This window comes from Panicum virgatum, chromosome 6K, assembly GCF_016808335.1.
Source record: "Panicum virgatum strain AP13 chromosome 6K, P.virgatum_v5, whole genome shotgun sequence".
Taxonomy (NCBI): Eukaryota; Viridiplantae; Streptophyta; class Magnoliopsida; order Poales; family Poaceae; genus Panicum; species Panicum virgatum.
This window is the reverse complement of record NC_053141.1, coordinates 13667918-13680847: the sequence shown is the minus strand read 5'-3', so window position 1 is coordinate 13680847 and position 12930 is coordinate 13667918. Positions and strand designations below refer to the sequence as shown.

The window sequence follows — 12930 nt, the reverse complement described above, 5'->3', positions numbered from 1 at the left end:
GCAGTTGTTGTCAGCCTGCTTTGGTTGTGCAACAGGAAGTTTACCTTTCACTTACTTGGGTCTACCTTTGGGAATCACTAAGCCAAAAATAGAGGATTTCTTACCTCTAGTTACTAAATGTGAAAGACGTCTGCAGGGTACTTCAATTTTTCTCTCACAAGCAGGAAGACTTCAAATGACAAATGCAGTTCTATCAGCTTTACCAATGTTTCATATGTGCACCTTCCTTCTTCCACAAACAGTTATTGATCAAATAGACAAGTACAAAAAGCATTGCTTATGGCGTGGATCAGACATCAATGCAAAAAGTCACCAAAAGGCTGCTTGGAGTATGGTCTGCCTCCCTAAATCTGAAGGAGGCTTAGGTATTCTTAATCTCAAAACTCAGAATGAAGCGCTTCTTTTGAAAAACTTACACAAGTTTTACAACAATGTGGATACACCCTGGGTACAACTTATTTGGGACAAACACTACCAGAATGGCAAGCTCCCTAGTCATATTAAAAAAGGATCTTTCTGGTGGCGAGATATTCTTAAGCTTCTGGACAAATACAAAGGCATGGCTATGTGCAACATTCAAGATGGCTCTGCTTGCCTCTTCTGGACAGACCTTTGGGGGGGTCAAGTGCAAAGTCATTCTTATCCAGAACTTTTCTCCTTTGCTAAAAACAAATCGTTGAGCTTCTAGAAGGCCAAGACTTCTGAACCTTTTCATCGGCTGTTTCATCTACCCCTCTCGGAAATAGCCTTTGCACAGTTGGGATTGTTACAAAATCTTCTGACCAATCAAGTTTTGAGCACTGATACAGGTTACTGGAGTTAGATTTGGGGAAATCCTTTCTTTTCATCACAAAAAGTGTACAAACATCTGATTGGGCATGCACAAGTTCATCATAGTTTTCGGTGGCTATGGAATTCATGCTGTCAAAATAAACATAAAGTGTTTTTCTGGTTGTTACTTAAAGACAGGTTGAGTACAAGGAACTTTCTCAAACGGAAATCAATGTCTTTGCCCTCTTACAGTTGTGCTTTATGTACTAGTAACACTGAGGAAACTATGGACCATCTCTTCTTGCATTGTCCTTTTGCTGAAGCCTGCTGGGGACTTATAGGATTGCATATATCCTATGGTGCAGATATGTTTTAAACCATTGATAACTTCAAGACCCAGCTTCATACACTGGTTTTTATGAACATTGTTATACTCCTTTGTTGGAGTATTTGGATTTCAAGAAATTATCTCATCTTCCAAGGTCTACAGCCTTCAACTGACAGTTGTCGAAGGGTCTTCAAGACAGAACTCATGATGCTTTGCAAGCACAAAACTTCTTTAGAAGAACGGATAGCCCTTTTTGAATAGTGTCTCAGATTTTTTTTCCTTTCTTTCTTTGTCTCTTAGGCCTTTGGTTGTAAAACTCTGTAAACGTTTTCTTTTTTATAAGGTAATCAGTAGGGGATCCTAATCCCCTCCTGTTCATTCAAAAAAAAGTAAACATGTGCTAATGATGGATTAATTAGTCTTAATAAATTCGTCTCATAGTTCACATACGAGTTTTATGATTAATGTTGTAATTAGTATATGTTTAATGCTTCAAATGTGAAAAGATTCCCTTTCAAAATTTTACACAAAACAAGTAAACAAAACCTAATGATACAGACGTCAGCACTATGCAGGAGCGGGTCAGGGCCAGGTTGCAGGGCTAGGCCATGTTGGCAAGGACCATACGCAGAGAACAAGCGAGCAGGCTTGAGCTACCAGTTGGGTTAGGCTTGGCCCATTAGGGTGTTGGGCCCTATGGCCGCAAGGAGAGAGAGGGTAGCTAATTATTATAAATGTGTTTCTCAAAAAAAAATATTATGAATGCAATACACATATATTATTATGAATCCATGTCATATTAGTTTGTTTTTATACAATAATTATGTGTCCAACACTAGAAATTGTGATAATTAATATAAATATTGCAGAAAATCTAAAATTATGAGAAAAACCTTGCATTAATCATTATTGCTTATTACTCACATCCCAAAATTAGATATTTTGAGCTATCACAAAATACGAAAAGAAATTTTTGTATTTACATTTTCATGGATATGGATACATAGGATACCCATATCCATATATCCATCCTAAATCATCAACCTCCTATTCATAGGTGTTTTCTACATATATTACTATTGCCCATAATCATAACACCTTATGCACCTAGCCTACACGTTAGTTTTTCCAGATAACAACTAAAGTTACTATCTTATTTCTAAATCCACTGCTTTTCGCTATTGCTATTATGAAATAAAAAATATAAGGTATATCCCAAATTCTAGGTTCTTTTGACTTCTTCAGGTTGATGAAATATATATTATCTCTACGTACGGAGTAAAAGCTATGTGTCTAGAAAAACTAAAGTAACTTACAATTTGGAACGCCTTCTTAACCATCATTGAGGGCTTTAATCAGCCATTGCTTTTTAACTTTGATAATAAATAGTAAAATATAAGACATTGACAATCCAATGATGGAGTAGATTCATGGTGAAATTAACTACCATAACCTATAATTTTCATATTCAAAATAAATTATTTAATTATATTATTAGTCAAAATGTAAAAAGAATGTTTGAATTAAGGAGCATATAAAGGTAGGTATTACCTTTGTCCCAAATATAAGCATGTTTAGGTTTGGTCAAAGTCAAATTTATTCAACTTTGACCTTCAGTATTCTTATGAATAAAGTATTATAAATATGAAGACTTATATATTATGATAATTGCTTTCATAATAAATCTAGTAATATTATTTTGATCTTATACATCTTTATAAAATTGAACAAATTTGATTTTGAATAAATCTTTTTATAGTGTAGGACAGAGGGAGTATATTTTGATTGAGGGAATATAATGTTGTTCCGTCGAAACAAAACATTTTTCGGAGTTTAGCAATATAATATATGTTGAGTGAAAATGGATGTAACCAGTCTGTATTGATGAACAATATAAAATATTTGTACAAAGGGAATCAGGCAGGTGCCTGATGCGAAGGGGCCTAGTGCCTAAAAGGTGTCTGTTGGCACCAAAAGGTCCCTATTCCTATGCCTACTATACAACTGTCATTAGCAGTTACTAATGACGCTATTAATCTTAATTGATCACTATTAATTAATTATAACACTCCCTCTTGATCAAATATCTTCTTGTAGGCATCATTACTTGTTCATCAGTTATTGTCTTGAAGATTTGGAAAACCCCTGTGGGAAAAAAACCAAAGTATATCGATATACCAGGCAAAACTCCTTAAAACCCAGTGGAAAAAATAAGGAGAAACACCATGATATATATGTAACTCCAATGTTAATAGACCCTTTAAGAATTTCTTAAAGACATAGTCTAAAACAATTTGATCAGAGATCAATATGCCTTAAATATTATCTTCGAAAAACCTCAGTGAGGAAAAATAGATAATATGACATATGCCATGTGTTAACATTACCTCATTAAAAATTTTATATGAGAAAACTCTAGAAGAGTAAAACTTATATAAACAACAGAGAGTAATGTGATGGTTATGCAAGTTATATTTTATTTGATTCTCCCCCTGATCCTTGCAAGTCTCTAAGTCTCTTCATACCAATACTTTCAACGCATTTACGAAACGTAGAGTATGGTAGAGATTTTGTGAATAAATCTACTAAATTATCACATGACTTAGTTTGCAAGATTTCAATTTCTCCATTCTTTTGGAGTTCATGGGGGATAGAACAACTTGGGAATAATATGCTTAGTCATATTACTCGTAATATAACCTGGTTCCATCTGAGTAACACATGCGGAATTATCTTCAAAGATAATTGCTGGTGTCTCAATTGCACGAATACCACATGATTATATTATGTGATTTTCATTCTGCGAAGCCATTCGCATTCGCGTGATGCTTCATATAAAGCTATTATCTCAGAATGATTGGTGGAAGTGGACACTAATGTCTGCTTTGTAGATTTCCAAGAGATTGTTGTTCCTCCTTTTAAAAATACAAAGCCTGTTTGTGATATGCTATTATGGGGATCTGACAAATAACCAGCATTTGTATATCCTAACAAACTTGGCTCTTGATTTCTGTTATAAAATAATCCAAGATCTTTAGTGCCATTGAGATATCTCAATACTGTTTTGATTCCTACCCAATGACGTTTGGTAGGTGCAGCACTATGTCTTGCTAGCAAATTTACTACAAATGCAATATCAGGCCTGGTGCTATTAGCAAGATACATTAGTGCTCCATTGGCACTAATGTGGTCCTAATATCTCTTCTCCCTCCTCTCATGGTCTACAAGGATCCTTTTCAATATCTAAGGATCTTACTACCATGGGAGTTTTTGTTGGATATGACATGTCCATATTGAATTTTTCCAATATTTTCTGGACATAGACAGCTTGGTATATAAATATACCAAAATGGAAATGCTCAAGTTGTAAACGTAAGCAAAATTTGGTTTGACCCAAATCTTTCATTTCAAACTCTGTCTTCAAATGATGATGTGCTTCATTAATATCGGGTTCGTTACCAATGGTATAAGATCATCAACGTACACCGATATAATACAAAATTTTGTTGAAGATTTCTTAATGAAGATGCATGTGTAGTCATCATTATTTGTGTATTCTTTCAATTTAAGGAATTCATTAACCGATTGTACCACATTCGGCCTGGCTGCTTTAAGCCATATAATGACTTCTGCAACTTGACGCAATACATGTTGTGATTTGACTTATTATCTGGTATACTAATTCCTTCAGGAACTTTCATGTATGAAAGGCCCTTGTTTGGTTTTGGTAATTGAGTGACAACTTTGGTGGACTAATAAATGTTTATGTTGAGATACACAGGAGATTAGTTCACACAAAGACACTAGTATGAGCAACATGTGCCATGGAGGAGAAATGACTAAGGGTTGATGCTATGCTCATATAGTGTGATCGAAGAGCTCATTGCATATGAGACATGCCATGGAGTTATGTGACCAAAGTGGAGATGATCAAGACAAGGCTTGGCTTGATGGACCGGTTGCAATGGAGAAGGGCAAGTCAAGGCTTTGAAGCGAGGGACCGCGAGGCGGTGAAGCGAGGGACCGCGAGGCGGTGAAGCTTGGGCAAGATTTGGCACCGATGGACCGAGGCAACGGTGAAGAGCGAGCAAGGTCAAGATCGATGGACTAAAGAGGTCATGTGATGATATGGAGTGGATCATATCATTCAAAGAAGATCAAGCCAAGTGTTGACTCATGATGATGATCAAAAGGCTTGATGGAGTTTGGTGCTTGTGTGGCATCAATATTTGGGAAGATGAAATGGAATGCGCAAGACAAATGTATGACTTGTAGGGCATTTCATTTCACCGGTCAAAGGTTGTGTAGAGAAGTGCATGACCAAATTTAGGATAGATGGCCGTACTATCAAGAGGGGCAAACTTGTTTGCATATCGGTCATCTAGTGCCACTTGAGCGATCTAACATTGCGATGTTGCTAGGATCGAGTGGCGTGGTGAGATCAAGTGAAAATCCTTTGAAATGTTTGTGAAATGCTAACACACATGCACATGGTGTTGTTCAGGTGGTGTTGTTGGCACATTTGCAAAGGAGAAAGAATTGGAGTTGATGTTTATCAACTTGGGGAAGTAAGAAAGGCTTTTCGGTGTTCTTCGGAGATTAGGTTGGCTCTTGGAGTAAAATACTTCTTTGATCCATTGTGTTTTGGATCAAATATTCAGTTGGGTTGTGTATCCCTCTGAATAAGCTTTCCATAGAGTCCAAAATCACCAAATTTGGACATTGGAGCTAAGAGTTATGGCCGTTTTACCGAGGTACATTTCTGCTGGAAATAGACCTACGGACGGTCCGCTCCTTAGGGGCGGACGGTCTGCCGTTATCTCGGATGAGCTCGAACAGAACCGTTTTTGGCTCTGTTGGTGGTCCAAAATGAACTGCGGACCATCCGGTCCATGGGGGCGGATGGTCCGCCTTTAAAAGCTGAAACAGGCGCAGAAACTTGGTAGTTCTGTCTTGGGTGTCCAACTTGTACTGCGGACGATCCGGCCCTTCGGGGCGGACCGTCCGCTGTTCAAAAAGTGAGCACACACAGAAACTGCAGTGTTTCTGTCCCAGAATTTTCAGTAGGAGGCGGACTGTTCGCCCCTCGGGAGCGGACAGTCCGCCGGTCACTTCCAGATTTAGTCAGAGACGTTTGCAAATCGGTTGGTTCGAAGTTTTGAACCGCGGACGGTCCGCCCCAGGGGTGCGGACAGTCCGCCCGGGGCTCTAACGGTCGACTCTGACACATAATCATTGCAGTTCTAGCCGTTGGTTTTGAATGGCGGACGGTCCGGTCTCTGTGTGGCGGACAGTCCGCGAAAACTCTGTTTTCACGGGATTTGAGTGTAACGGGTAGTTTGGGGCCTCCCTCTATAAATAGAGGGTGTGGCCAGCCATTTGAGGTTGTTGAGCACTTTGGGGACTTGGTGTCCTTGTGTGAGAGTGCTTGAGAGCCATCTACTCACTCTAACTTGATAGTAATCATCCGATCGAGTGAGAGAGCGTTTCTAGTGCGATTGCTTTGAGAGATTGCATTGAGTCGCACTAGGTCATCGTGTTGCAAGCCGGTGTGCTTGTTACTCTTGGAGGTTGCCACCTCCTAGACGGCTTGGTGGCAAGAGGCTCTGTTGAAGCTCGCAAGAAGATTGTGCGGTGCTCCGGATAAGAGATTGTGAGGGGTATTGTGCTCACCCCGCGGGAGCCACGAAGAGCAACTCTAGTTGAGCGAGACGTGAAGAGCAACAAGTGGTTCGGCCAGATCATGTGCTAGAGCTCGGTGTGAGCACTCCACATGGGAGAGTGTGACTTGAGAGTCACCACTAGCAAGAGGATCGGCGGCAACCTTGGAGCTTGTCTCAACGGGGATTAGCTTGGTGGCAACCAAGTGAACCTCAGGATAAAAATCACCATGTCAATTTTGTCTACTCTTCTCGGTGGTTTGCATTCTCCAAATCACAAGCCTTGTATTTACATTCATATATATCTTGTGCTTGTGTACTTGCTCTCTAGTGATTAGTTAGTTTGTGTAGCTTGCTAATCATCCTCTTGCTTGTGTAGCTAGAAGTAGAGATCCTAGTGTAACTAGTTAGCTTGTGTAGTTTATTTAGTTGCTCTTGCTTAGATTGTGTAGCTAAGCAAGTTGAGCTCTTGGGTTTGAATTGTGTATCCTTGTCCTTGAGCATCTAGTGAGTTTAGGTTTGGCTTTGTGCTTTTGCTCATTAGAATTGTGTAGGAGCTCCCCTTGTTTGTGAAGTACTAGTGCTTAGACTTGTGTGGCTTGGCATTAGAATTGTTAGGAGAGCTCTTGCTAGCTTGGCACTCCATTTGTTTTGTGTAGGATCTTTTTGGAGGTGCCTTAGAGTCATATTTAGAGGGGTGAAATCTTGGCTAAGCAAATCGTTTCAATTCCGCATAAGTTTCGGTTAGCCGGCGCAATTAGTTTTAGAAAGGACTATTCACCCCCCTCTAGTCCGCCATCTCGACCCTACAATGTATATCTCAGAATCTAATGACCCATATAAATATGGGTCACTACATCCATTAACTGCATAGATAGACGATTTTGTACTGCGAGCGATATTAAGTATCGGAAGGTTATTCCACTCATTACTGGAGAATAGGTTTCGTTGAAATCAATGCCAGGTCTTTGCGTAAAACCTTGTGCCACTAACCTTGCTTTATATCTCGCCATTTCATTGTTTTCACTTCTTTTACGAACGAAAACCCATTTGTATCCCACAAGAAGGATACCAGAAGGTGTTGGCATTACAGCTGAAAACACTTTCCTTTTATAAAGCGAGGCAATCTCTGTTTCTATTTCTATCTTACACTTATCCCAGTCAGAGCGCTTCTTGCAATCTGTCATAGACTTAGGATCTGAATTTGTTTGAAGAATATTCGCAATTTGCTCAGAGAGGTAACAATCGACTATTGTAGACTTATGTTCATAAGACTCTCCAATCTCTACGAAATTTATAGCAATTGCGTCTACCCTTAAAGATTCATCATGATTTCCCAAAACGATGGATCTAGGGTCTTCCGATGTTCGCATAATTGGGCTGGATTGTGGGTCACATCTATCCATAGGACATTCTATGTCCTTTAAGTGTCTATCAACCAAAATTTTAGTTGTATTTCCAGTCTTGTCTTGCTTCTTCTTGGAAGTGCTTCTCCCCCTCTTGTTTCCAGTTTGGGGTTGAGTGATTTTATTAGGTACCTCCACTCTTTCAGGCGCGTTTCTTGCACGATGAATAGACTTTGTGATACCTTTATAATCAGCAAAAGGGTCTGGCAGATTGTTTGCAATATTTTGCAAATCAATGATTCTTTGAACTCGTAGTTCCGTTTCTGTAGTACGTGGGTCAGAGAATAAAATGCCTTCGCCATTCCAATTAATTTCCTGGCATTCTTTTTTGTACAATTCTCCCCCTAATGCCGGGAAATGAACCTCATTAAAAATACAGTCAGCGAAACAGGCAGGAAATAGATCCCCAGTCAAGGGTTCTAAATATTTTATGATGGACGGAGATGAATATCCCACATAGATCCCCAGTTTTCTGTGAGGGCCCATCGATGTTCGCTGAGGTGGTGAGATGGGTACGTACACAGCACAACCAAACTTATGCAAATAGGAAATACTCAGAGGATTTTCACGTACTAACTGCAATGGGGAGGTTTCGTGATATGCAGTTGGTCGTAGTTGGATCAAGTCTGCAGCGTGCAAAATTGCATGACCCCAACACGACGTAGGCAATTTGCAATTCATTAGTAATGGTCTTGCAATAAGCTTGATTCGTTTAATCAATGATTCAGTCAAACCATTTTGAGTATGGACATATGGAACCAGTGCTGAACCTGAATTCCCAATGCCATGCAATAATCATTAAATACACGGGATGAGAATTCAGCAGCATTGTCCATTCGGATAGATTGAATCCGATGCTCGGGATAATGTGATATCAAGTAACTATTTACAATCGAAAGTAACTATTTACAACTCAAACTTATTACAACATATATATAATGTGATATTTAGTAATGGACCAAGAATAGTCATATCGCCAAACATGTCTCCAGAACCGAAGTCTATGAGCATGTTGTCTGTCGATGGAAGGTTCTCTTCGACGTGAAAAGTGTTGCTGTTCACTTGTTCTTTTGGTTCTTGGTGTGAACAACCCTTATCCTGGACAGCCTCGGATGCAAGATTGAAGTGTGTCTCATATCTTGTGCCTCCTGGGTGCTTGCTTTCCTTTAATGACTTTTGGTACAAAGCAACCAATGCTTTGGAGCACTATAATTCTTAGCAAAATGCGAGAAATTGCCACAACTATGACACTTGTTGTCATTTTTGGATCTCGCATTGTCTCTTTTCCTCTTGTGTGAATTAGGTCTTGGCCCCTTATTGTGTTTGCGTTTACCAAATCTATTTTTTGGAGTAGTTCCATTGAACTTCTTACTCTTAGTATTTTTCTGTACATTGTGAACCTCAGGCAACGGCGCCGAACCAACAGGGCGCTTATGATGATTCTTCAAGAGAAGTTCATCATGTTTTTTTGGCTTGAGTCAATGTATGAATAGGCTGAAAATAAACTTGGTAATTTTTGGCCCTGTATTGCTATTGCAATACATGATCAGACGGAAACATAGTACATAGTGTTTTCTCTATCTTATCTGCATCTGTTGGCTCTTTCTCGCAAAACTTCAATTCAGAGCAAATTTTATGAACAACATGATTATAGTCTGCCACAGATTTAAAATCTTGAAGGCGTAAATGATTCCATTCATGATTAGCCTTAGGCCAAATGAGTTCCTTTTGCTGCTCATAATGCTCTTTAAGAGAGTCCCATAATTCACGAGGATTTTCAATCATAAGATATTCAGCTTTAAGATCCTTATGAATATAAAATCGTAGTAAAGTCAAAGCAGTATAGATTTGCTTATCTTGGAGCGAGTGCGTGATAATGTGTTGAGTGAAAATAAATGTAACCAGTCTGTATTGATGAACAATATAAAGTATTTATACAAAGAGAGTCAAGTAGTTGCCTAGGGCCAAAAGGCCCGAAGGGGTCTAATGACTAAAGGGTGTCTGTTGCCACCAAAAGGTGTTTATTTCTATGCCTACTGTACAAGTATCATTAGTAGTTGCTAATGACACTATTAATCCTAATTGATCACTATTAATTAATCCTAAAAATATCCATCTGGCTGAGCCGGCCAAAGTCACTCTTTTTTTTTTAGTCGCGCATCTTGTGTTCGGCTAAACAAATCTTCTTGTTCCTCGTCCCCGGATCAAGAGAGAAATTACAGATCCGTGGCTGCCTACTTGCTCCGATCCGTCTCGCGCAGTCCGATTCGGTTCCGCAGCTCCATGGATATGGAGGTGGACGAGGAGGGACACGCCGCCGCCGCCGCGGGCGTGGATTTCGTGGAGCGGCTGGGGCCCGACGCCTCAGCCGCCGTCTTCGCGGTGCTCCGCGACCCCGCCGACCTCGCCCGCGCCGCCGCCGTCTCCCGCTCGTGGCGCACCCTCGGTCTGCACTTCTCTTCGCTCCCCTAATTTTTTACGGAATTATTTGTCTACTATTTGCCCCCGCGTCTTAGAGATGAGATGCAGATGCCTCGATCCTTCTGCATCTCTCCTGTTCGCAATCCCAGCTTTTTTTTTTGGTTCCGTTTATAATTATTATTACTTTTGTCCTGCCGTTCCTCTCCGCAATGTCATTAATTTGTCCCGCTTGCTGCCCTCGCCTCGCCACGCTGATGGGATTAATTTTGCTGCCATCCATCCAGTCATGGCGGTTCACTTGAGCAAGATGCAGTGCCTGCGACTGTTTCCCGAGGTCTCCTGGTTCACCCGTGTTGAACAATCAGCCACATCTGCCAGTAGCAGCAACAATGGCGTAAACGAAGAAGATGCTGAATCCACTGCTACTGCTTGGGAGAACCACAAGAGAGAGCAAAGGGTGTACATGCGTCTCGCACATGCTCTTCTGTCCCCTCACACCAGGAAGGGCTGCATTGCCGCCTGCATAGGCGCATCCAGTACCGACAATTTCCCCGAAGAGGGCATCCAAAATACCCTTGTGCCGGGGGATCACATGGACGATATGGAATCTTACTGGTCCAGCGGTGGCCAAGAGGATCCGGGGGCCCCGGAGTCTCTTGTGTACAAGCTTTGCTCGGATCTTTGCATCATCGATGAAATCAGGATACAGCCATTCAGAGGTTTGTGTTCTTAGTGTTATTTACTTCCTTTTGTATGTGATGACAAACATCTGTGCCTGATACTAGTATATTTCCGTGTTCCTGCTTTGCAGCGTATCAACAGCCTGGCCACCCGATATATTCAGCACGGTATGTTCGTGTCAGGTTTGGCTGTCCAAAGTCGCCTCTACGACCTGAGGATCTTGTATCTGAAGAGAATGAAGGGCAGTTGACTGCTGACGACAACTATATTTGGATGTATACATCCTCAGAATTCCCAATGTTACAGGTCAGCTCAATATATTTTGTTCTTTTTTGCACTTATTATTGTTTACCTCCTTGAGTACAAATTCATCAACTCTGGGAATGTACCAATGAGTTGACCTTAAGCAATCTTTGTAAGTTCAGCACGAAGAAACTACTATATTTTCAGTTATAGTTTACTTCAAGCACTGCACCATAGGGCAGTTGAGTTTGTCAATATGTTCGGAGTTATGTTGTCATAAACTGTTTATATTAACTATTAAATGATTTGTCCGGTTGCAGAAGAATGTTTTGCAATCTTTCAAGCTTCCACGCCCAGCTTTATGCATTGGTGGAGTGGTGAAGGTTGAGTTTCTTGGGAGGATTCAGAAACAGGTGTATGATGATCTGTACTACATATGGTGAGGGCCATGGCCTTTTGCATTTCCTGATGAAATACCCATTCCTTCTTGCGTCGTTGCTCTGCTGTGGCTCTGATCTTTAATTTTAACTGAAGTTTGCTGCCCTTTCCTGCAGTGCAGCCCATGTCCAAGTGTTGGGAGCTCCGCTGCCACGAGAATTGGGGGCAGCTCCCTGCAAGGATGGTATAGTCCTCAAGTACTTTCCAGAGCATGAACCATCACGAGACAGCGGTTGCAGCCGACCCAAATGGCATGAGATTGAAGCGAGAATATGGAGGGCACTTAAAGCTACTGGTCAAGGAATTGGATTCAACCAAGAGCTGCTGAGCAGGCTGCTAGGACCTTCCGTGTAATTTGCGGTGGATGATTTTGTCCATGGTGAAAACTGATGGAGGTCGCTCGCCCCTTGCCTTCCAGCGTGTTCTGGGGCATGTAGTGTGTTATGCGCCAAGCAACCTTATAGTCTTTTTGTCATTCCAGACTAGTGGCTTCTCCCGAATTTCTTCTCTTGTTTCCATTTTCGCTGCTGGATAATAGCGTGTCTGTGGTAGGGGATGAGATGGTGCCAGTAGAGTGTAGATTGGAAACGCACCCATGAATTGAATTGATATAATTGAAACTTGAGACCTGTGTTTTTGTTTGTTAGGAACTATTGTGCAATGCAGTACGTCCTTTCTTTCTTTCTTTTTTTTTAGAAATCAGTGCGTCATGTTGTTATGATGTTATACATGTAAATATGAAAGAGTGCTGTTTTTTTTTTGAGTGGTGAAAGAGTGCTGTTAAAATGTGGGAGTTGGAGGAATGAAAGAGGCTGCCACAACAGGCCTTCTTGCATGGGCCAGCTCGAATACGAAAAGAACGTTGGGCCTTGCGTCTTTTTCTTTTTTATATTTAAAAAAATCAAAATTTCAAAAATATATGTCTGTTTCGAAAAATTTCGAAAATATACCCCGATCGCTGGGGGGCAACAGAGGTCCTGTC

General features: G+C 40.8%; 1 protein-coding gene across 2 annotated transcripts; it reads left to right on the top strand.

Moving 5' to 3' along the window:
• Nucleotides 1-10290: 10290 nt before the first annotated feature.
• On the top strand, nt 10291-12629 carry LOC120711828 (F-box protein At4g00755-like). 2 transcript variants are annotated; one of them, XM_039997490.1, is made up of 5 exons: nt 10291-10611; nt 10871-11305; nt 11398-11573; nt 11831-11949; nt 12070-12629. In XM_039997490.1, the coding sequence occupies exons 1-5, from the start codon at nt 10449-10451 to the stop codon at nt 12161-12163; spliced, it is 987 nt and encodes a 328-aa protein (XP_039853424.1). In that variant the 5' UTR covers nt 10291-10448; the 3' UTR covers nt 12164-12629. The 2 variants fall into 2 exon arrangements, with proteins under 2 accessions (XP_039853424.1, XP_039853423.1); XM_039997489.1 differs by having other exon boundaries at nt 12065-12629.
• Nucleotides 12630-12930: the final 301 nt, after the last annotated feature.

What these genes read in the sequence shown, in the direction of transcription:
- LOC120711828 (XM_039997489.1), top strand. Translation starts at nt 10,449, where the DNA reads ATGGATATGGAGGTGGACGAGGAGGGACACGCCGCCGCCGCCGCGGGC. An exon ending in CCGCTCGTGGCGCACCCTCG is followed by an intron (nt 10,612 to 10,870) that starts GTCTGCACTTCT and finishes CCATCCATCCAG; the next exon opens with TCATGGCGGTTCACTTGAGC. An exon ending in GATGATCTGTACTACATATG is followed by an intron (nt 11,950 to 12,064) that starts GTGAGGGCCATG and finishes CCTTTCCTGCAG; the next exon opens with TGCAGCCCATGTCCAAGTGT.